General features: G+C 38.2%; 1 protein-coding gene across 1 annotated transcript in view; it reads left to right on the plus strand.

The window, feature by feature from the left end:
- The first annotated feature begins 19,074 nt into the window (after positions 1-19,074).
- Positions 19,075-25,374, plus strand: part of NT5E (5'-nucleotidase ecto) — an 81,454-nt gene continuing 75,154 nt past the window's right edge. Inside the window, exon 1 of the mRNA XM_051997357.1 lies at positions 19,075-24,377. Coding sequence (XP_051853317.1) covers positions 23,982-24,377 — 396 coding nt within the window. The 5' untranslated portion in view covers positions 19,075-23,981. The remainder of the gene's footprint in view (positions 24,378-25,374) is intronic.

Below are 25,374 nucleotides of genomic sequence, written 5' to 3' on the forward strand. Positions count from 1 at the left end.
ATGCTCCTTTAGAGGAGATCATAAGACGCTGTGCCACAGTAGGCATAAATGCTTTTTATAGCCAGGCTATGATGCAGACTTCCCACGATCCCAACATGGGGAGACAAGGTCCCTTCTGGCAAGGGACTTCCAGAGAGACTCGTAGATGCTTTCAGTGTGGAAAAGTTGGACATTTGAGAGTTCATTGTAGATATGGAGATAGAAGGAGAAGACAGAGGAAGAGAATAAAACCCAAAACCCCATGTCCAAAATGTAAGCGAGGCTTTCACTGGGCCTCTGAATGTAGATTGACCCAGAGAAATGAAAGGCAGGGCCCAGCTCCAAGGTATCAATCAAAAGATAAGTGGGGCATGATAGCAACTGAGGTTACATCCAGAGATAGAAATTCAGGACTCTGATGTCATCAACCAACAGAAAAGCAATCAGGATTGCAGTTGGGGAGGTTACAGGCCTTTTAACACAACAGGGCAGTGTCCAGTGCAAACAGCTCCACTATCTTTAGATAATTGCCAGGTGATGTGGAGAGATCCAGAAAGTAGTAAATAGAAGGGAATTAGATAGGTTAATTGCTTGGGGGAGAGGGTTTGCTTGTATCTCTACAGATGGAGAAGGAATCAGATGGGTGCCAATGAGCTGTATTCGCCTTGTCCATCGCAGGGAGACGGAGCAGGTTCTTGAAACGAAGGAGAAGACCCAAGAAATATCGGGTGGTTCTGTTGCTGATTGTGTTCACCATTGAAAGAGCGTGGCATTTATGGTGTTTGACTCATGGAAAGCGAAAATTGTTGGACTTCAAAACCCTCAGGAATCATTAGATTCCCTGAGACATGATAAGATTGTTGTAGGACTTGAAAACCCTTAGGAATCATTGCTCTGAGATATAAGATTGTTGTAGGACTTGAAAACCCTCAGGAATCATTGGATTTTCTGAGAAATGATAAGACTGTTACAGAACTTCAAAATCTGTTGGAATCATGGATTCCCTAACACTTAAAAAGACTTTTGCAGGACTTCAAAAACTTGGGGGGGGGGGGGGGAATCATTGGATTCCCTGACATGTGAAGCAATGGACAATAGATTGGTTTTGGACTATCTCTTGGCTGCTGAAGAAGGCATATGTGTGACTGCTGTTTACATACCCTCCTTCTAGGACTTCTGGCAATCTTTTACAACACCATGTTGATTTATATTGATTGTTATACCATTACTTGCGTGTACAATTCATGTTTGTTACACCACATCAAGCCTGCACTGACTGTGGGGAGAGTCATCACTAATAGTCTCTGTGTTATTACTATGTGCTTTTGTAATACCTCCCATGCTGATGGGTTTGTGCATACCTTCAGCCCAGAAACCCACTAACAATCTTCACTTCCCTTTGGTGCCTTTCATCTCCCTTCCTGAGATGTCAGGGAGGGAGTGATTATCTCCTTTTTAGTGCTTTCACCTCCCTTCCTGAGAAGTCAGGGGGGTCATGATCACCTCCTTTTTGGTGCTTTCACCTAATTCCTGAGACGTCAGGAAGGGTGTGACCATCTCCCCTTGGGGACTCTGACCTCCCTGAGGAGTCAGGGATGGCATGACCACCTGTGTTCTAAAACAAAAGAAAGCGGGAGATGTAATAGGCTGAGGCTCGAGTTGATGCACTGAGGTCCCAAGTACGTGAGGCTAAAGAGTAATTGGACCATACTCTATTAATATATATGCTTGGAGAAAGAATGGTCCCTACCCACTCTTTGTGCAAGTCCTGATGTGTTGTATAGGAAATGACGATTTTGGTGGGTGGAGGCAGGGGAGTGGGAAGGAAAGCTGAAAGAGAGACTGCTGGCTGGCTTCTTGACACAGCTGTTCGCATTGCTATCGCGACCCTTCTTCACCTGCAATCCCCCTTCACCTCTGCTGGCTGGCTTCCTGTCGCAGCTGCCCATATTGCTTTCGCAATCCCCCTTCACCTCAAAAAGAATAAAGATTGAATATTTTTCCCTTAACCTGAATTCCTGACTCCGGCTGATTTTAAATACACGGTCATCACATTCTTGTACCTCAAGAAATAGGGAGACCTGAGGAGAGGAAGACAGGAACTAGCCAATTGGTGGAGCAGCCAGAACACATCCATTTACAAATTGCCTCCCATGTTATATGAGCACAGTTAATGATGCCCTCAAATAATCACAATAGTAACATCAAAAATCACTAATCACTGGTCACTCTAACAGATATAATAATAATGAAAAAGTTTTAAATATTGCAACAATTACCAAAATGTGACATAGATATAATACGAGCATATGCTGTGGGAAAATTGGTGCTGATAGACTTGCTCGACACAGAATTGCCACAAACCTTTAATTTGTAAAAAATGCAACATCTGCAATAAAGCAAACTTCAATTTTAAAAAAGTGTACCCATATATGCTGTCATTTTGTCAAGTAGTTTTGGCCTTTTTTTCCTTTGCAACAAGAGAGGGTTCAGGGGGGTAACAAAAGGAGATATACCCAAGAAATAATTATGATGTAAAAAATAAAATTTATGATGTAAAATTTATGATGTAAAAAAATAAAAATAAAAAAATAAACTTTTTTTTAAGTTTATGAATTCTTAAGAAGACTTCTGGGAAAGGGACCCACCTGTGCAAAAATGTTTGTAGTGGCAAGAAGCTGGAAACTGAGGGATACCCATCTATTGGAGAAGGCTGAATAAGTTATGGTGTATGAATATTATGGAATGTTATTGTTCCTATAAGAAACGATAAGCAGTATGATTTCAGAGAGTCTTGGAGAGGCTTACATGAACTGATACTAAGCTAAATGAGCAGAACTAGATCATTATATATGGCAATAATAATATTATATGATGATCAAATTCTAATAGATATTACTCTTTCCAACAATGAGATGATTGAGGCCAGTTCCAATGATTTTGTGATGATGAGAGCCATCCACACTTAGAGATAGGACTGTGGGAACTGAGGGTGGATTGCAACACAGCATTTGCACTCTTTTTGTTCTGGTTTGCTTAAATTTTTTTCTGGCACAGAGTTGCCATGGCCTTAAAATTTTTGCTTCCTGGGAAGTCTCTACATACCATAGAAAAGTAGGTCAAGCCTTCTTCAACTGGTTCTCTGAACTATATCAATTTCCCTTTGGGATGGTTCAGAGAACCCCTTCTGAAGAAAGGATTGGAGGTCCAAGGAGTAGTATGTTGAGGAAGTATTTTGTTTTCTAATATTATCAGAGAAATGAAATTGTTAATATATGATTAGTGGGTATGTAATTTATCTGGAAGAAAGAGTTCTTACTTGACTTGGTACTAATTCTGAGTCACTGGATGGAGTCAAGATAGACTTTATTTAGACACTGTAGAAGAAGTGGGTAGCCCCTCTACAGAGAGGCTCTAAAGGAGCAAAGATTTTGGACCATCTCTCTGATGTAGTTCTCAGGAAGGGGAAGATTTGATAGGTGTGGTAGGGGATATTAAGTGGATGATGATATAGGAAAATCAACTTAGATGTTAGGACAGGTTGCAAGCCAAAAAACTTATGATCTCTAAGTAACTAAGGATGACCCTGATAGAGGATAAAGAACTGTTTAATGTGCCAGAAGTATCCATGTAGAGACTTTGATGTACCTGGAGTTGTGCTATTTCATCATCGTCAACTCCTATCAGGAAAATAAATCTGAGATTGTACTGGAGCTGTCTTCATCTCATCTGGAGCTCTGATGTTCTTGATGCTACTTTGTTTCAACATCACCTCTTTATATTAGGAAACTTTACATTATGAAACTCAAAGATGTGAGATCATCCATCACATGGACCTTGAGACTTAATTTTTCTGAAGGAGAAAGGAAAGACTTGGAACTTCTGGCTCTTGTATTCCTCCGTATTATTATTTTGTTTTGTTTCTTTCTTTTTCCCATTTTTCCATTAGTATTGGCTATGTCCTATTAAAAAATTGACACTTGGTCTTTCCAAAGAAATGAGAGAAGACTTAGACTCCACATTTTTGTTTCTTTCCAAAGAGATGAGAGAATACATTTTTGGGTTATTTTATTTTTGTTTTGTTTTCCTCTTTCTGCTACAAGAAGATTGTTTGGTCATTTAAATAGTGGGAGTTGATTACAACTTTGCCACAAAGAGATCTTATGTGATAGCATTAGTGGTTTACTGACTCTGACAGAGTTTCTTCCTCCCAGACAATTTGTTTTCAGCTTTGGTTGTGTAGTTTCTTTGCCCAAGGTCCTAACCATGTGTAATTGAGACTTCTCAGAAGAGCAGTGTGCTGAGACCATATGAGTTGCCATATGTTGATAAATGACTAGATCTGTTTCCAGATGAATATGAGGGGAGTACACCTAGAGTAGCAAAGCACCAATATATTCTTGTTGCATATCCTTCCTATGACTCCTCCATTGTTCAGTGATTTGCATGTGTCTCATTCAATCCTAACACCAAATCTGAATAAAGAGGGTGTTGGCTTTAGCATTGCATCTACAACAAATATATTATTATTTCCAGTTCAGCAGCCAATTGAAAGGCATGCTCTGAATCAAGGACTAGGATCCTAGCATTACTTATCATCATGTCTTTCCAGAAGCACAATTCAGAGTCTCTTCTGACTGGCAGTAGGAAAAGCATACTGCATCCTCTGAAAATGGAACTCCATTGACAAAGATCCTGTTACATATAAATTAGGAGATTAGATGTGATCTCTATGATTCCTTCTCACTCTAAAGCCTATGATCCCACAGCATATGGTGTTTTGATTTCAGGAGTACCAGGAAGGCCCCTCACTGATTTCTCAATTAGGAAATTTCATCACTGAGCTTCATTCTTTTGGTTTAAAATATTCTCTTTTCTCTCTGTTAAAAAACAAATCCACTGAGGATGAATTTTCTATTATTTATGACTATGCCAGAATGTGGTAAGACCTTTGACTCATTCAGTTACATAGTTACATACCCATGTACTTCACAGTTTCTGGCAATCACCACCTGTTTGTGAAGGGCACTAACATAAGAGAGACCTAGGTAAGAGTGATTCTGAATATATAATTTCTATTTAGTAATAGAAGCCTCACATGTTTAAATTAACTTGCCAGAAGGTCCATTAGACATCAGTTAGGCAAGCCTAGACAAAAAAAAAAAGATTTATGATCCTCTATTATTTGCTCAGTGGCAACTGGGGTCCGTAAGAGGCAAACAATGTTTTTCTTTTTTAATATTTTACTCAATTACATGTAAAAATAATTTTAACAGTTGTTATTTTAAGTTTTGAGTTCAAATTCTAAGTCTCCTTCTCTTCCCTCGCCTATGTCCTGAAATATTAAGGAATCTAATATAGGTCATGTTTGTGCAATCATATAAAACATTTCCATATTAGTTATTTTATTCATAAAGATTTGAACAGAGAAAGAGGAGGAGAAGGACAATGAAAAGGAGGAAAAGGAAAAAGAAGAGAAGGAAGAGAAGGATGAAGAGGAAGAGGAGGAGGAGGAAGAAGAGGAGGAAAAGGAGGAAAAGGAGGAAGAGGAGGAGAAAGAGAAGGAAAAGGAAGAGGAGAAGAGAAAGCAAGAGGGAAGGAAGGAAGGAAGGAAGGAAGGAAGGAAGGAAGGAAGGAAGGAAGGAAGGAAGGAAGGAAGGAAGGAAGGAAGGAAGGAAGGAAGGAAGGAAGGAAGGAAGGAAGGAAGGAAAAAGGAACGAACGAACAGAGTGAGGAAGGGAAAAGAGGAGGGAGGGAAGGAAGGGATGAGGGAGGGAAAGAAGGAAGGGGAGAGAGAATCAGAGCCAGAGATCAATAGAGAGAGTCAAAGACAGAGACAGAGAGAGAATGTCAAAGAAAGGGGGAAAGGAGAGGAAAAGAGGGAGAGGGAAAAAAAGAGGGAGAGAGGGGGGAAGAAGAAGAGGGATAGGGAAAAGGAGGGAGGAAGGGAGAGAAAGAAGGAGAGAGGGAGAGGGAGAGGGAAAGAGAGAAAGGGAAAGAGGAAGAGAAGGGGAGAGAGGAGAAAAGAGAGGGGGAGGAAGAGAGAGAGAAAAGGAGAGGGAGAAGGAGAGGGGGAGAGGAAAAAAGTGTGCTTCAATCTATATTCAGACAACAGAATTTCCTTCTCTGGAGGCAGACAAAAATTTTTCATAATGAAAATCCTCACTACCCATGTATCTAACTTAAGTATCTGTCTTCAGTCGGCTCTCTGCCTTCTCTGTCCCTAGCTCCTTCATTTCAGCCATCCTCTCCTTTCTATATCACTGCCAGGGCCCCCTCTTGTCTGCTCCATCCAGTTCACCCAGGCCCAAATGTAGCTTGCCTCAGCTTCTTATGTGTTCCTCTTCTTATTCTCACTTTGCTTTCCCCAGCTCTGATATGTCCTTAAACCAAGTGCAGTCTCCCTCCCACCAGGGTTATACAGACACCATCTGATTAAATGCTTCTAAAACTATGGCCTCCTCTGGCCCCAGTAAACCTTATGTATCAATGCAGTGCTCTCACAAAGGAAGACCTCTTTCAGGTTTCTGCCCACTATAATGGCAGCATGAGAAGAGTTTAGGTAGCCCCAAGAGGAAGGATGTAAAGGAATATCGAACTCCTCAAGTGAAAACAAATTTTTTTCTCATTGATTTAACCCTTTAGAAAAAAAAAAGTATTAGTAAGATTGACTGTCCCCTACCACTTACTCTGGGCCTTGGCTGCCTTGTCTATAACAACAATGAGATGAGGTACAGCTGTGGGAATAGGTCTGTTGACTTTGTTCAGATCCCTATAATCCACAATAAACTTCCAGGTACTATATGCCTTTCTTAGATAATACAAATTGTTCAGCTTCCTTCATCTCCATCACCAGATCACTTTCATGCCCCCCTCACCCCTGGGAACCTGATAGTATTAACAACGAAGGATAATTTGGGTTTCTAAAGGTATCCATTTGGTTCTGCCCAAAGTGATATACCTAGAGATTTTTGGGTCTACAGAAATGCCTACCCAGTGGGAACTGAGACTCTTGATTCCTCTAACAATTGTGCAAAATTTGAAGGTTAATTTAGTGAAATAAATGGTGTTATTGTTCACTCGTTTCACTCATATCCAACCTTTTGGGATCTCATTTGGGGTTTTCTTGGCAAAGATACTACAGTGGTTTGCTATTTCCTCCTCTAGCTCATATTCAGATGAGGTACTGAAGTAAGCAGAATTAAGTGATGCATCTGGGTTCACATAGTGTCTAAAGTCAGATTTGAATTCACAAAGTTGGGTCCTCTCCAGACCCAGCATGCCAACCATGGCACCCCTTAACTGCCCATAAATGCTTTGTAGAAACTGTTTTGTTTAAGCTAACTCTCTCCTGGGACATAGATAGCAGAGAGGTAAGTATGCCCTCAGATACTGAGCAGAAATATTTAAACTTTTTTTCTACATTTTCTCAGTAAAAATTAATTTAAGTTAATTAGTTAAATGATTGCAAAACTCTAATCACTAGCAACAATCTGAGAAAAGATAATACACAATGAGGACTTCAGCCAATGTCATTGAAGAAAGATTGCCCTTCCCACAATGCCTCAGGGAACTCTATGGAAAAGATGTAGTTATGTTCAGGAAATGAGAATCCCCAGAGTTATATAAAGGCTATATCTACATACGTAGATAAGTAGATATATACATACATAGATGTACTTATATATGTGCTAAGGCTTAGCAGAGCACTTATCAGAATACTTGGTACAAACAGGTGCTTAATAAATGTTCATTGATTGATAAACTAAGACTCAGAGAGATTAAGGGACTTGCCCACAGACAATAAGTAGCAAAGCCAGGATTCAGCTCAGGTCTTCTGACTTCAAATACAGCATTCTCTTCATAACCCCATACGGCTAGACCTTGTGGTAAAAATTCATTGATCTCTACATGATCTCTAATGAGCTGTTTCCCCAGTGACATCAGAAACCCAAAACGCTAATCAGAAGTTATGACTGTGGCCCAAGAAATAATGTAATCATTGGATCCAAAATGCCATAGACTACTGCAGTGCCAGGTTGTTGCTTGACATCAGTCTTTGCATTTACAGGGCATGCTGAAAAACTGACTCTTGTTTGTCAGAGCAGGAAGACAGGCACAATGGTCTTCGATGTGTCAGATAGAAAGAATAAACCCACAGAATCTCATGAGTTTGACCCATACTTGTAATTTGTCATAGAAGAGTCTGTTTACAGACAGCTATTTCCTGAAGCCAACTGTAGAATCACTTCTCGGCAGCATGCTCTACACTCTAACCCAACAATTAATTTCCAACAACAGAATTTTCAACAGCCAACAGATGGCTCTGTTACAAATACTCTATACCTCAGCCAGATAAAGGGAATTGCATCCATTCCTAGGAAGGCAAAACAATGGTCTGAATCTTATATAATGTTTCTTTGCAAATTTTTCCAGGAGAATGATCTAAGCATTCTGTAATTCCCCTTTAATCTGTCTCTTCATTAGGCTACATTATATTCCAGCTGCTTTGGACTTAACACTTCTTTTATGAGGGTTTTTCTTTAATCTAGGAACTCAGCACTGAGAGACCATATACAGGTTTATGGTTCCTGTTGATACCTGATAAATCTCAACTTTTTTTTGTGCTTAATAAAAGTCCAGATTCTTTGGGAGCTAAGAAAGTCCTGAAAGATGTGGAGGAGGGAGAGTGGGAGTAAAGCAAACCAGTTATAAACCACATAAGCATTAATAGATGAAGCAGAAAATATACAAAAGTATATTTAGAACACTACTATTTGATTTTTATTGAAATTTTTGATGTCTTTGTTTTTATTTCATTTTTACTTTCAAGCATCTCTCCCTCCTCTACACAGAATTTCTTAGAGTAAAAATTTTTAGAAAAAAACTTTAAAAATAATAATACATCAATTATGTCTGATAGTATATATGATGTTTCACAATCACCCAAAGAGAAAGAAGTTCACAGCTAATTTATAGCAAAGAATTTGGGGAAAAGTGAACAAATATCCACTGGAAAATTGTTGAATAAATTGTGGTATATGAATATAATGCCATCTTTTGCACTATTTATTGTTGTTCAGGCATGTCCCATTCTTTGTGACCCCATTTAGGAGGGTTTTGTTTGTTTTTTTTTTCTTTTAGCACAGATATTAGAGTGATTTACTATTTCCTTCTCCAGCTCAATTTACAGATTAGGAACTAAAGTTAGCATGGTTAAATGACTTGCCCAGAATCACACAGTTAGTAAGTATCTGAGGCCATATTTAAACTCATGAAGATGAGTCTTCCTTACTTTAGGCCCGGCACTCTATATACTTAGCTACCACTTAGAGCACTTAGTGAGTCATAAGAAATGATCATTATGAAGAATTTGGGACATTTGAAGAAGATATATGAACTGATGTAGATTCAAGAAAAAATTTACTGATGACCACAATAATGTAAAAGTCAAGGCTGAAAGACTTCAGAACTTGATACTAGTTAAAGAAGGGGAAGGCTGCAGAGACTGTAAATCCTTCTGCCCATCTCTCAGCAGGTGATGAAAGAGAAGTATCAAATAAGGCATATATTGTCAGACATGGCCAATATATTAATTTATTTTGATTAATAGTATTTTGTTATTGTTGTTTCAGTTTAAGTCATTGGGATATAAAAACAATGTAATTAAAAGCCAGATAATGGAGAAACTTTGGTGTTCATATGAATAGAAGTGCTGATACTGTTTAAGTTTTGTAAGACATGAATGCCTCATCGTCTGATGGTTAACCACATATCACCAATCTTAATATCCTCTGACCTCTGGACAATTTGGTGCCTAAAGGTCACTTTTTATTCTCCCTGATAATCTGCCCCAGGAAGATCATTTTGCAGAAAAAAACCCCAAAAATATAGATTCAGAAAGATAAAATGACTTGCCTAAACTTTCATATGTACCAAAGGACAGAGTAGTCTTTCTACTGTAACCTGATGCTTCTCATGTTATGAAAAGCTATGCCTTCAGCAAGAAATGACCAACAGGATGATTTCAGAAAGGCCTGGAGAGACTTATATGAATTGATGCTGAGTGAACCAAGCAGGGCCAAGAGATCATTATATACTTCAACAACAATACTACATGATGATCAATTCTGATGCACCTGGCCATCTTCAGCAATGAGATGAACCAAATCAGTTCCAATGGAGCAGTAATGAACTGAACCAGTTATGCCCAGCGAAAGAACTCTGGGAGATGACTAAGAACCATTACATTGAATTCCCAATCCCTATATTTTTGCCTGCCTGAATTTTGGATTTCCTTCACAGGCTAATTGTACAATATTTCAGAGTCCAATTCTTTTTGTACAGCAAAATAACAGTTTGGTCATGTATATTTATTGTGTATCTAATTTATACTTTAATATATTTAACATCTACTGGTCATCCTGTCATCTAGGGGAGAGGGTGGAGGAAGGAGGGGAAAAATTGGAACAAAAGATTTGGCAATTGTCAATGCTGTAAAATTACCCATACATATAACTTGTAAATTAAAAGCTATGGAACAAAAAAAAAGAAAGAAAGAAAAGCTGTGCTTTAAAACCCAAATGAGTTCCACCATTTCCAGAGGAACTTTCACTGGGTAGATGTTCATGTTATTGATGTGTCCATTAATCTGTCAATCTGTCAAACCATTGTCATATAACCCTTAAGTCACCACTCATTGAAATTTGGGAAACTGCTATTTCTCTGAATTATATTGTTATACCTGGATAATCCAGGAACTTCTTGTCATGGCATAAGTCACATGACTTAAGGCAGCTAGGTGATGCAGTGGAGAGAATATCAGGAAATTATCAATTTCTTTAATTCAAATCCGGCTTCAGACACGACTTAGCTATGTGACCCTGAGCAAGTCACCTAAATCTGTTTGCCTGAGTTTCCTCATATATAAAATTAGCTAGAAAAGGAAATGGCAAACCAGTCTAGTATTTTTGCCAAGAAAACCCCAAATGGGGACATGAAAAATCAGATATGACTAAAAAAGACTGAACAACAACAAAAGAATTAATAAATTTATTTATAGATCAAATTCACATTACAGCCCATTGAAAATAATAATACTTGCCAACAAACACACAAATCATAAAATAACATACTGCCTCCTTTGAGGCTCCTAAGTATGAATTTTCAACCAGAGTTTTTAGAGCTCTGGGACCCTGGGCCACAGAACTGATTAGTCATTTCTTGTTCAACAAATTTTACTGGCTTTTAAACGTCTTTAGGAAATATTGCAAACTCCTCAACCTAGCATTTAAGGCTTTCTGCAATATGACCACAATCTGCATTCTCAGTACTACTTTATGTATTCTGTGTTCCAGCTACACTGAACTAGTAGCTAGTCCCCAAATTCAGCATTCCATTTTCGTGCTCTATACATTCATGCAAACTGTTCCTTCTACCAAAAAGATAGTCCTCCACTCTTTTCCCCAGAATCCTTTCCTTCCTTCAATGCTCAGTTCAGGTTGTAGTTCCTCTATGAAGACTTTACTGATTCCCTCTACTCAGTTTTTAGTTCTTTCTTCCTCCACAAATTACTTTGTATCACGCTTATCTGTGTGCATAACAATGTCTCCTTCCCCAGCACCTCAGTAGACTGTGAATTCCTTAAGAAAAGAGATTGCCTTGTCTTTATATCCTCATAGAATTCTGGGCAAGTTCATATGTCATAAGTTGTACAAGAGAAATATCTTATAGTTGACTGTGTACCCTGATTTTTTATTGTAGAATATGATCACAATCTCTACCTTCCACAGAGCTTGTTATTCAGTCATTTTCAATTACGTCTAATCCTTTGTGACCTCGTTTGGCATTTTCTTGGCAAAGATACTGAAGTGGTTTGCCTTTTCCTTCTCTAGTTCATTTTATAGATGAAGAAACTGAGACAAATAGGATTAAGTGACTTGTCCAGAGTAACAAGCTAGTAATTGTGTGAGGCCAGATAAAAATTCAGATCTGGCACTCTATCCACTATACCATGTAGCTTAGTGCTATATAATTAAGTAGCAGACATTCATTTCAATAAGTATCTGCTTGTTGAAAAAATATTAACAGTATTTAGGTAGCTCTTTAGGATATTTAGTGTCTTAAATACATTAGTTCATTTGATCCCCAAAATAAGCTTGGATGAGAAATGTTATTATTATCTCAATTGCCGCCCCTGATACTAACTGTGTGACTCTGGGCAAGTCACCAAACTTTGGTCTATCCCAGTTTCCTCATCTGTAAAATGGAGCACCAACTTCCCAGGAATGTTAGGATCAAATAAGGTAATATTTGAAAATCACTTCGCAAATTTCAAAGGGTTTTATAAATAAATGTTACATAATGTTATTATTATTCTATTACAGATAAAGAAATGGAGGCTAAGAAGATAAGTGATAAGGATAAATGTTGAAAATAAAAAGTTTAATAAAAGTTAAAATTTTGTTGTTATGTCACTTCATTCAGATAGGAATCTGGGTGTTTTCTTAGCGAAGATAGTAGAGTACTTTACCATTTCTTCTACAGCTCATTTTACAGATGAGGAACCTAAGACAGAGTCAAAATGATTTGACCAGAATCATGCTGCTAGTGAGTTTCTGAGGCCAAATTTGAACTCATTGAGATGAGTGTTTCTGATCCCAAACTTAGGGCTCTGTGCACTATTGCACCACCTAGCTGCCAGGATTTGGACTTGGATCTTTCTAACTATACCATCATTTAGCCACCATTCTTATTACCTCATTCATTAATTAATGAATTCATTAATAATTAATATTCTAATTAATACTGATCGTTTTTACTAGTAATTTAGTTAATTGTTAAATTAATAAATTCAAAAAATAAAAAGGTTAAAGTTCCCTTTCGTCTTCTGTTCCCCAGGATGAATAATTGTACTTTTCTTAGTTATTCTCAACTCAATCAATGGGATAGGGATAGAAAATCGACCCATTCTTTCATTTATATAGGGGACTTAATAAATTAAGAAACATATATTGAGCATCTAATATTCTGTGGCAATGCCAATATACATAGGTCTTCCTTTTCTATTATCTGGAATTATCTTGATGCCTCTCCTCAAAGACCTCCTCTCATTCTAAAAATGTGCTTGTGCATGCACAAGAGAGATATTTCATTAAATGATGTTGTTATATCACAGTTCTCTTTTATTGTCCTGACTCAGTTTCACTAATTATCCTGACTCAGTCCTAACTCAGTTTTTCTGCTTCAGTTTATAATAATCAGCTCAAAGCTCAGTCCTGTAAAACCTCCCCTCCCTCTTTATCAGAATATTTGATAAGGATGAAAGATCTTATGCTTTAGAATAGCAGAATGCCTCTCCGCATCCCTAGCTACCACAATGTCAGATACTGTCTTATCAAGATGCCTCTCCCCATCTCAGGGGTTCCTCCCCCCATTAGATCAGCCCATCCCCCATGCCCTGTCAGAACCGAATTGTCAGAGTCCCATTCCCACTCTCAGCACCCTGACTCCACCCCTACCTCAAGCTACCCCCTGAGTCTGAACCATGTGTATATAGGTCATTGAGAACTCACATTGTTTGCTGGATTCTTGGAGACGATAGTCTCATTCAGCCCTGGGACCAAACCTTGGATCCATTTGGTCCCAGTAAATCTCTCCCATTTCATAAATTATTAAATACTCTCTAATCTCTATCTTGCCTCAGTTCCTCTGGCATTACAATGTGAGAATCAGTATTCCAATACTAGTAGGGGAAAGTACATTTGAGAAAAGCAATAATCATCTTGAAAGCTTCCTGGACAAACTAGCTCATAAATTCCAACAGGGCTCCTGGTTAATAAGGATTGTTCTACAAACCCTAAAGAGAAAACTTTCTTTTCCTAGGCTGTTTTACAACAAAGAGTAGAGGGAATTTCCCTTAGAACAGAAGTTCTTAACCTGGGGACTATAAACCCTATGTTTAGATTTTAAGGGGTCCATAAATTTGGTTGGGGTTGCTAGATAGTGTAGTGGATAAAATATCAGTCAGTTTCCTGAGTTCAAATCCAACATTAGACCCTTAGTAGTTATGTAACCTGGGCAAGTCACTTAAGACTGTTTGCCTCAGGATTGTCATTTAGAAAATGAGCTAGAGAAGACAATGACAAATTCTTCCAGTATCCTTGCCAAGAAAATTCCAAATAGGGCCATGAAGAGTGAGACATGATTGAAATGACTGAACAACAATCCAACATGGATGGGAAAAATTATCTTTACTTTCATTAACCTTTTAATGGAATTTCACATTTCCTTAGTTTATTTACATGATTTTGAGAAAGAGTCCATGTTTCACCAAACTGCCAAAATGGGCCATGCCACAGAAAAAGGTAAGGATTCCTGCTGTATAATGTGAGTGGGGCCCCCATTAGGATTCACCACACTATGCTATGAAATCTTTTCCAAAGATTCGTTTGCATCAGTTCAAATTAATAATTTTCATATGATGATTTACTTCTAGACTTTGAATAGAAGAGTTCTGCCAAGTCAGTGGGATGTGAGATTTTTATGATACTCATAATCAATATGACTCATTTTGAACCTTACTAATATGTTTCCTTGCCTTGTTTTTAACTATATGAGTATTTGTCATATCATACAACAAAATTGCAAACTCATTTGGAGCCAGGTCCATGTCAGCAATTTCAGTATCTTTATATAGAATTACCACAAAGTAATCATCTAATAAATACTTGTAGAATTGAACTGCTGGAACAACTATTGTGCATTCTCACTACTCTGGGTAAGTACAGAAATGTAAAAATACTACGACTAATAATAATAATATGAGGTCCCTGACTTCAGGGTACTTACAAATCTAGTTGGGAAAATAAGACAAACATATCAGACACAACTACAAAATAATAAGACAAGCTATCATCAATTGTGAGGTTACATGGTATATTCTGTAAATATTATTTAACCAAGGAAAAAAAATTTGGTCTAGAACAGTCAAAGGAGAAGTAGAGGGTTCAGATTTGCAGAATAAATGGGATTGGGTGATCTAGCACACTTCTAAAAGTGATTATAAACTTGAAATCTAAAAGTCTCCCCAGTAAAATAATATCCAAGGCACAGATGGAACTAGTAATTTATTTCTATACAGAAAAAGGAATAATTTTTTATTTGAACAGAATACAATAATTTATCACCACTACTAGTACAGTCAGTTGGGAATATTCAGACCTCATTGGAATACAAACTGTTTCTGCAAGCCCACTAATTAGTTACCATTTTAAATCACAACAAAATTGCTCCTAATTGGTGGTGGAGGTGGAGCTCTGAGCTTCAATGATTCTCTACCTGGGCAATATGGGTGGGCATCAGAAAAATGTCTTCCTTCTACTGCTCTTCTGTTTATGCTATTTCATACACAACTCTCTCTGTGTTCCACAATATGTTCAGGCAGCTAAAAAATACCCCCCCAAAAAAAATCTCCCTTTCTTCTTTGCAAAGATGAAGGACTGTGGTCATATACCTTTGATGTATTTCTTGGTTTTGTTGAACTGTTTCCTTTTCATCTTTTGTTATAAAAGAAACACTTGCTAAGTAGAGAATGTGGGAAGGAAATATTTAGAAATGAAAGGTACATCATAAATGAAGATTTTTATCTATACACATATACATACACATATAAAATATTCTTAAGGAGGTTGAAGAAGTTGTGGTACATGAATATAATGTATTTTATTGTGCTATAAGAAGTGATGGATATAATAAATAAAGAAAAATATTGGGTGATATATAGGAGCTGGCACAAAAGGAAGTGAGAAGAACCAAGAAAACATGACCACCCCAATATGAATGGAAAAAACAAGAACAACAAAATAATCAAAACTAATTGCTATGAAATTATAATAAACAAGTTTAGTCTCAAAAAAGAGATATAAGAAGGCATCTTTCCATGCTTTTTTGAGAAATATAATGTAATGGGTGTGACAAACACTACATATATTGGACTTTTCCAAAATTTTGGTCAATGTTGATGACTTTTTTTTTCTTTTTTATTTTGTTATGAGGTAAATTGGAAAATGTAGATGATGATGATGATGGTATATGTGTGTGTATGTGTGTACAAATAGAAAAACTTTTAAGTGAGCAAGGGCAGGAAGATCATTCCACTTCTATACATTCCTATGATGGTAAGCTGCTGATAGCTTTACTAGATCAATAGGAACATCCAGAATTATAGCCAAGAAAGTCATACTTATATACAGAGGAACAAAAAACTTTATGCTTATCTTGTGGTACTAAACTCCTGTTTAGCCACCAGTCAACTCAATCACCATGTTGCCCCCAAGTTAGGAAATGGCCATTTCAGGATTGCTGTTCAATTTAAGCTCAGGAAAGGAAATGCAAAGAGAGAAGAGAAAGTCAAGATATCAAGATCTTGCTTCAGGCTACCTAGGTAGTAGATATGCCCACTGACACATGTAAGTAGTTGCCAGAGGAAGAAGAATTTCTCTATTCCCATCCTAGGTAGTCTAAGAGAGTCCCCATTCACTCCAAAATTGAGAAGACAAAAAACAAGAAAGTAAGTTGGCTCTCCATTTAAAGTCTACTGAGTACAAGATTTTTTTCTGGCTCTTCTTTTGATGTATCAATTGCCTAAGTCCTTCAGTTCTGAATTAAAGTACATATGGCCCACCAGAAGTGACCCCAGAGAAGCCGGTTTGACTCTATGCATGTTCCAATGAAGTATACTCTTGCCAGAGGTGATTGCAGAAGCAGAAGAGGAAGGAGTGACTACCCATATTACCTACAGATGAGAAAACTGAAAAGAGAAGTCAATTTCCCAAAAGTCACACAGGTACTAAGTGAGTGGCAGAAGCAAGAAATTTCTCAGAAAGCACAAGTTGGGAGGTTTGGGTAGAGAATACAGTTATGTCATAAATTAGCTGTGTGACCAAGCAAAGTACTTGAATTTTCTGGGTATCAATTTTCTGATCTGTAAAATGGGGGTGTTATACTAGATGACTTCCAAGTTCTCTACATCCTGTAACATTATATGATTATACTTCAACAACGATAATGTATGAGGATGTATTTTGATGGAAGTGGATTTCTTCGACAAAGAGAAGATCTAACTTAGTCTCAATTGATCAATAATGGACAGAAGCAGATACACCCAAAGAAAGAACACTGGGAAATGAATGTAAATTGTTTGCATTTTTTTTTTGTTCCCGGGTTATTTTTACCTTCTGAATCCAATTCTTCCTGTGCAATAAGACAACTGTTCGGTTCTGCACATATATATTGTATCTAGGATATATTGTGACATATTTAACATGTATAAGACTGCTTGCCATCCGGGGGAGGGGGCAGAGGGAGGGAGGGGAAAAGTCAGAACAGAAGTGAGTGCAAGGGATAATGTTGTAAAAAATTATCCTGGCATGGGCTCTGTCAATAAAAAGTTATAATTATTTTTTAAAAATAAAAGAAAAACATCATATCATTATATTTATAACAAAGTTCCATGAGGTTAACAGAACATGCATTATACCCTGTTGAGAAATTCCTCAACTCAGAGGCCCTAACATCTTCCTAAAGAGTAATTCCTTCCACCTTGCTTCATTTGACAGGTAAGACAATTAATCAAGAGGCAAAGCTAAAAGATAACAAGTTGATTAGCATCAATTGATGACAATTGTCAGGGACACAGCAACAACTCAGAACAAGGGAGATACAAATACATGTGAGCGCTAGAGATGGCAAGTGCTCACACACACACACACAAACACACACACACACACACACAGTCTTAAGGTGACATTACAAACTGAAAAAGAAACCTATTAAGTGAGGCTGCTCAGCCACCTTTTTTTAATCAGACAAGATGTCAGATGACTTGGAGAATAGGACAGATAACCTTGGAGTCTCCAGAATTGCCAAAGTTAGGGTTTATTCAAATGGAATATTTTCTTTATCTTTAATCTGCAGCTATACTGGGCAGGAAATCTCTAAGGTAGTAGGGGTCTTCTTCAAAATAGAAATCAGTAAGGCTACTCCAGTTCTTGTTAACCTGGGGGCATCTATTTACATACCACTGAAAACTGTAGTTCTTTATTCGATTTTTAAGGTTACTTTTCTCTTGGGAGGATGTTTCCTCCAAACTCACAAACTCCATTTTATAGAGGAGGAAACTGATGATTAGAATGGTTTTTTCAAAGAATATAGTAAAGCTGGGACTAGAATTCAGATCTTCTAATTTCTAATTCAATATTTTCCTCACTGTTCACAGACTTACAGTTTAAGTGAAGGTTCAGGGAATGTGAGAAGGGAAAACTACCAAAGGAATTTCAGGGTTAAGAGGTCTTAGAATATGCATAAAGGATCATTTTTGTATACCAGGTATTCAACTGAAAGGCTTTTAGATAATTCTAGATTATAGATAAATGTAAAATAAGTTACTTAATGTTTAGAAGAGCTCAGTGATACACAAACACATCCAGGATCACGTGCCCCTGGCCTAAAATGCTCTTTCTCTTCATTTTATTGGAACCTCTTGTTGCCTTCAAGAATTAGTTCAAATACTAATGTATTCATGTCTTTTATGATTCTACTCTGCCCAGATGAATCATGCTATATTACACACACACACACACACACACACACACACACACACTCATACATACATACTGTATTTATTTATCTGTGAACATTCCTCCAGTAGACTGTAAACTCATTGAGAGGGAGATTGACTGTCTCATTTTTGTCCTTTGATTTCTAGCCCTACCCCGAAAGGCAGTTTGAAAAAGTACATGCTGAGATGACTTTGCCATCAGGAAAACTGAATCTTAAGTTGTGCTTCTGATTTTTTGCTATTCTTATTATATCCAACTTATCATAACTCCATTTGAGGTTTTCTTGGCAAAGAAACTGAAGTCATTTCCCATTTACTTCTGCAGTTCATTTGACAAATGAAACTGAAGCAAACAGGCTTAGGTAATTTGCTCAGGGTCACCAAGTTAGTAAGTGTTAGAGGCCAGATTTGAACTCAGGAAGAAGATTCTATTCCCAGTGCTCTATTTAATGCCCTAATACTTAGTGGATATATGACCCTAAAGAAATCACTTAAATACTGCAGTGCTCTAAGCATTAAAATTCTGAGAAGATGGTGGTTTGCATTATGATAGGAGAAAAGCTGTTTGTAAAATGCTACATAAAATATGAATTATTCTATTAAAGATCATTCAGCTCTTAAGAGGCCCATCTCAAGTTTTACCTCTTACAAGAAACATCCTGACTATCCTAATAGGAGCAGATCTATTCCACTTATGAACTTCTATTATCAAAGAGACTCTTAAGTCTTACAACAAGGAAAGCATGTGATGCTGTTGGAGTCCAGCTCCAGTGAAATATTGAGTGTGAATGAATATTTGAGGCCAGGTGGAAATTATGTTTCACAGTCTCCATGTGTGATAATATGAGTATCAGTGTTTATATAGCTTTTAGATTAGTATTACAAAATTACTAGCTTCCAGGGCATTTGTGAATCCACCTTAACTGTCAATACCAAGATGGTTATCAACACAGAATTGTAAATAGCATAGTTATGAAGGTCATCAACATCAACAAAATTATAAATGGTTGTGATATTTATCAATACTGAACAGAAATTATCATATTAATGTACTTAACCTCAATTGTGTCTTTGATTCATTGTATAGTAAAGAATGCCTTGTTCCTGTCAAAATTATCCTAAATTTACCAAGTATGTCTTTGATTCATTGTATACTTAAAATGTTTTGTTCCGGTCCTCTGCATTCTCCATCAAGATAACTGATTCTGAATTTACCAAGCATGTCTTTTACAATTGTGAGGAAGATGGTGAGCCCATGTAGTTTGAATAGTTCACCGTAAGAAAGTAGGTCTCAAGTAAGACCTGGTCCAGGGTCTTGCTGTTTATGGACTTATTCAATACTGGCCTTCTACATGGTGCAATGATAAAAGCTGAACTTGTATTTCTTTTTTTCTTTTCTTTTTCTTTTTTTTTACATTTTATTTTATTTTTCATAATTATAATTTTTATTGACAGAACCCATACCTGAGTAATTTTTTACAACATTATCCTTTGCACTCGCTTCTGTTCCAATTTTCCCCCTTTCTCCCTCCACCCCCTTCCCCAGATGGCAAGCAGTCCTATACATGTTAAATATGACACAGTATATCCTAGATACAATATATGTGTGCAGAACCAAACAGTTCTCTTGTTGCACAGGAAGAATTGGATTCAGAAGGTAAAAATAACCCAGGAACAAAAACAAAAATGCAAACAGTTTACATTCATTTCCCAGTGTTCTTTCTTTGGGTGTAGCTGCTTCTGTCCATCCTTGATCAATTGAAACTGAGTTAGCTCTCTTTGTCGAAGAAATCCACTTCCATCAGACTATATCCCCATACAGTATCATTGTTGAAGTATATAATGATCTCCTGGCTCTGCTCATTTCACTCAGCATCAGTTCATGTAAGAAGTCTCTCCAGGCCTTTCTGAAATCATCCTGCTGGTCATTTCTTACAGAACAATAACATTCCATAACATTCATATACCACAATTTACCCAACCATTCTCCAATTGATGGGCATCCATTCATTTTCTAGTTCTAGCCATTACAAACAGAGCTGCCACAAACATTTTGGCACATACAGGTCCCTTTGGGGTATAAGCCCAGTAGTAGCACTGATGGATCAAAGGTTATGCACAATTTGATAACTTTTTGAGCACTGAACTTGTACTTCTAACCCTGGTTTTGCCACTTATTACCTGTGTGACCTTGGACAATTCAATTAAATTCTCTATGCCTAAATCTCCTCATTTATAAAAGAAGAACTTCAAGTTTACTCTAGTTCAATAAATACCTCTACCTGAAACACCCCTTCTAGAAATAACCTCTAAATGTTTTGTGGGTCATAGAAAGCTTCTTAGTCAGTCAACAGGTATTTATTAGGCATCAGGCACTGTACTAAACACTAGGGATGGAAGAAAGGTAAAAGACAATCCCAGTTATCAAGGAGGCCACAGTCTGATGGGGGAGAAAACATGCAAAATTCTATAAAAACAAGATATATGCAGGATAAATTGGGGATAGTCTCAGAGGGAAAAAAGTAAGATCTCAAAATAATGCTTTTAAATATATAATGTAAAATATATGAGTTTACAAAGAAAATTAGTTTTGTTGAAATACAATTATCAAAATATGTTTATAACAAGTTCAAGGACTGCATATTACAAACCCCTGCTCTACAATATTCTCAACAACTGACTGGCTATTCTAACTTCCCATTGTAGATCTTCAATGATAAGGAATTCAATGTGAGGAGGCCACCCTAAGGAACTAATATTTTGCATTTAATTTGTTCTTTAATCATTTCAGCAACTTAATTTTATTCCCCAAACTAGAGAACAAGCTTCTTTAAGACAGATGTGTATATTTCTTTCTCCTCTCCAAAATATCAAGACACAATATCGATAGTGTGTTGTCCCATAGATATTTTATTGACCAGAAAATTAAATGCCAATAACCAATGACCAGAAAATAAGATGACTTTAAAGCTTGAAGAATTTCACTGGAACCATAACTATTTTATCTCCCTTTCAACTTTTTGTTTCTTCATGAATTGATAGAAATAGAATGACTCTGAAAATCAGACAAAAAAAAAGCTTTTGGAAATTTCTAATGCTGACTGAATTTTTTTTTAATTCATTTTCATTTAATATTTTTTGTCCCATCCCCAATGAATGGGAAAAAATGTGTATAGTTAAGTTACAAATATGTATAGTCAAACAAAACAGAAGAAGGGAGGGAAAAAGAGAAAATAAAATATGCTTCAATCTTCAATCAGATATCTGAAACTGAGTAAAACATTTCATCATGAGCCTTTTGGAACTGTGGTTGACTAAACCTCAATTGATTCTATCTCAGCTTGTGGAATAATTACATATTTGTCATTTACTTGTCCACTTCCATTAGTGCTATATTAATTTTCAATAGTCAGCTCCCCATCAGTTTAAAATCTACCCTGAGGCAAGCAAATATTTGGATGATGTTTAAATTCCTTATTATTGTGTGGCAGTGAGTCATGGTCTTCCTGGATTGGTCCTGGGAGTGTACAAAAGATAATGATGATAATGACGACAATGCTGATAATCATAATAAAGTTTGCAGAGTATTTGACCCTGTACTATTTTATTTACTCCTCACAGCAAGTCTAGGAGGTAAAGTAGGGCTGCTTTATTATTCCTGTTTTTCAAATGAGGAAACTAAATCTGAGGGATTAAGTAACATGCACCAATCAGCACCAACTGCCAGAGCTGTCTTTAGCACGTCCACAGGACTTCAGAAAGAGCACACAATGGTTAGGAATGTTTGGGAGCTCAGGGTAGCAGATTTGAGATTTTGGCTATCATCCCCTGTCAGGAAGAAGCCCATCTGGCTATTATCAGATGTAACCAAATCCCAGATTATCCAATAAGTATAAAGTGATTGTGAAGGTGGAACTCTTTTGTCTATCCCAAACCACAGTGTTTCTTTAAACAACCTTGGAGATATTGATTAGCATTATCTTTAGACGGGTCTGTGACCTGGTCTGCCAGGTACTCCCCAAATGACTGTTTAATTCTTCCCCCTTTGAGTTGCCTGGCACTTCCTCTCTCTTTGACTTTCTCTCTCTGAGTCCCTCCCTCCCCGCTTTACTTCTCCCTGAGAAATCGCCAAGGCTAATTTTCCCCAATGAAAGATTTGCTTATGATGGAGAGGTTTGCTAAGTCCTTTTCAGGACCAAGTCCATTATGAGGTTTTTCTCTCTCCCTTCTCATAGTGCCTTCCCTCTAATGGCGCCTTTCTCCTTACTCTAGCTAGTCTGTTTACTTTAATTTGCTAAACAGCATTATGGATCTAACTTAATAGTAAATGGCATGCTTAGGCCTCATGACATATTCCTTTAAAGAATTTTTCCAACTTCCTTTCCTTTTGAACTATATGTTTTCCCAACTCTACTTCATATTTACCACACCTGCTGCCTATTTATTTTACCTCTTATTTTGTTTGTTATTTTTTTTTTCCTAAATAAACCTTCCTTTTAGCAAAGAGAATTCATATTTAGCGCACGTGGTGTCTATTTTAACTCTCATTTTTGTCTGTAAACTCTTCTAAATAAACCTTCTTTTTGGCAAAGAGAATGGCCATTGTGAATTTGTTATATGTTTATTTTGAACTAGATATTGCTTTCCCCACCTCATCATACACTGTGGTCAAAAATATATAAATATCATCCGACCCATTTGCTTAGCCAAAGCAGAGTTGGCAGCCACAGATCTGTCTCCTTTCTGTTTATGACATGCATGCACGGCCCTACAGCTCCTCCATAAACTTAACCTGCGTTGTCAAAGAGTAAAGAAATGCTGCCAAGAATATGATTGACTCTACTTAGGGTGCGCTTGTGGAGAGTTTCCCCTCCATTCCCTGCTTTCGAACGCCCACACCCACGTTCACACCTACACACCGGATCATTCTAAGAAAGTAGAGGAGAGTGTACCAGTTTTAAGTTTGAGCCTGGGGGCGCTCCGGTTTCCTTCTTTCCACCTCATTTCAGCCCGCAGCAGTTCTGGGCTGGGAACAAACTCTCCCCAGTTGGAACCAGCCCAGGCCACAGTACAACCCCAATCCCGGCGCACCGCCCAGCCTCGGGCTCTGTTCGCTTCGGCGGGCGGGCGGAGCCAGGTGGAGAAAGAGTGCGAGTGCGTTTTGTCCCAGGCCAGGCTGGGGATTGGGGACGGTGCTCCTCCCTCTCCCCGGCTCCCCAGTGGGAAAAGAGGAGGAGAAAGAAGAGAGCTTGTCTAGCCTCTTCTCTGAGGCGAGGCGCCTTCGCTCCGCCTCTATACCCTGAAGCAGTAGGGCTGCCCTGCAGTCCTCTGGGGCCGCTTGAGGACAGCGCGCAGAAGTGAGCATCTTCAGAGTGTGACAGGGATGTTCCAAATCCCGGGATTCCCCAGAGCCAGAGCCGCGAGTCCCAGTTGCCTCGCGCGAGGCTCGCGGTCCGCGCTGTACCAGCTGTTGCCGCTGCTGTTTCTGCACTCACTCCTGTGTCCCGGAGCGAGCTCCTGGAAGCTCACTATCCTGCACACCAATGATCTGCACAGCCGGCTGGAGCAGACCAGCGATGATTCTGGCAAATGCAAGGTCGTTTCGGAGTGCGTGGGCGGCGTGGCCCGTTTGTACACCAAGGTCAAGGAGATCCGCCAAAGCGAGCCCAACGTGCTGCTACTGGATGCCGGGGACCAGTATCAGGGAACGGTTTGGTTCACCGTGTACAAGGGCGCCGAGGTGGCTCATTTCATGAATGCCTTGGGTTACAACGCTATGGTAAGAGGAATAATGCTTGTCTGTAACTGGAGTTGGAGGAGCACCAACAAAATTATGCATGTCCTGCAACTAGTGAGAGGAGGCAGGCGAGTCTGAGAAGTATCCGGGTAGAACCAATAAGCTTCCGTGCAGACTCTGGGTGAGACCGAGGCTAAGCTGCTCAGAACTGAGTCTTTGAAAGGTGGTCAACAGTTTATTTCCCTAGCGAAGGTATTTTTAAATACAGCTTAACCCATGGATGGAGATTAAATGAAAGGGTTGGGAAGGCTAGGAGGGATGGGGAGCTTAAGAGTGACTCAGAATATTTCGTTTGGCTCAGTTTCGGCTAAATTTAAAAAGCTATTCCTTTGTCAACCCGGCATTTATTAGTGCCTACTGTGTGCCAGGCATTGTATTATTCGCTTCGGATACAAAGGCAAAAGATAGCCCCTGTCCTGGAACTCAGTTTGATATAACTAAGGATACTTGAAGGTTTGTTTGTTTGTTTTTTTAATTCTGAGATAATATAGCAAACCTTGCTCTATAAATTTTAGCTATTACCTGTGGAGAAGTCTCTTCACCCACGCAAATCACTAATTTCTTTGTGCTATTAGGTAGTCAATCTTCCTGAGTTGCTTAATGAGAATCAAAAACAAAAACAAAAAAAAGGCACCTGATGGCCAACCACCGGATGATGATTCTTCTGTAATTAAACTGAGTTCACCCTCTCTTGACAAAAGTAACCGCTTCACTGGAGACTGTACTCAAAGCCTTTCTGACTTGGCAAAATCTGTCACCCTTGCCCTTCTGGCAAAACCTTTCATTAACCTGGGGTCATCTACTTGCTATGATATGAGCTGTAAAAGAGGACTTTAAAGAAGGTATTTAAACATAATAGCTGGTTTCCTTTATATATTCAGGGGTCCTCAAACTGCGGGCCCGGCCAGATGCGGCAGCTGAGGACATTTATCCCCCTCACCCAAGCCTTATTTAAAGGCCCACAGAAACAAAGCTTTTG

The sequence above is a fragment of the Antechinus flavipes genome, chromosome 4, assembly GCF_016432865.1.
Source record: "Antechinus flavipes isolate AdamAnt ecotype Samford, QLD, Australia chromosome 4, AdamAnt_v2, whole genome shotgun sequence".
NCBI classification, from domain to species: domain Eukaryota; kingdom Metazoa; phylum Chordata; class Mammalia; order Dasyuromorphia; family Dasyuridae; genus Antechinus; species Antechinus flavipes.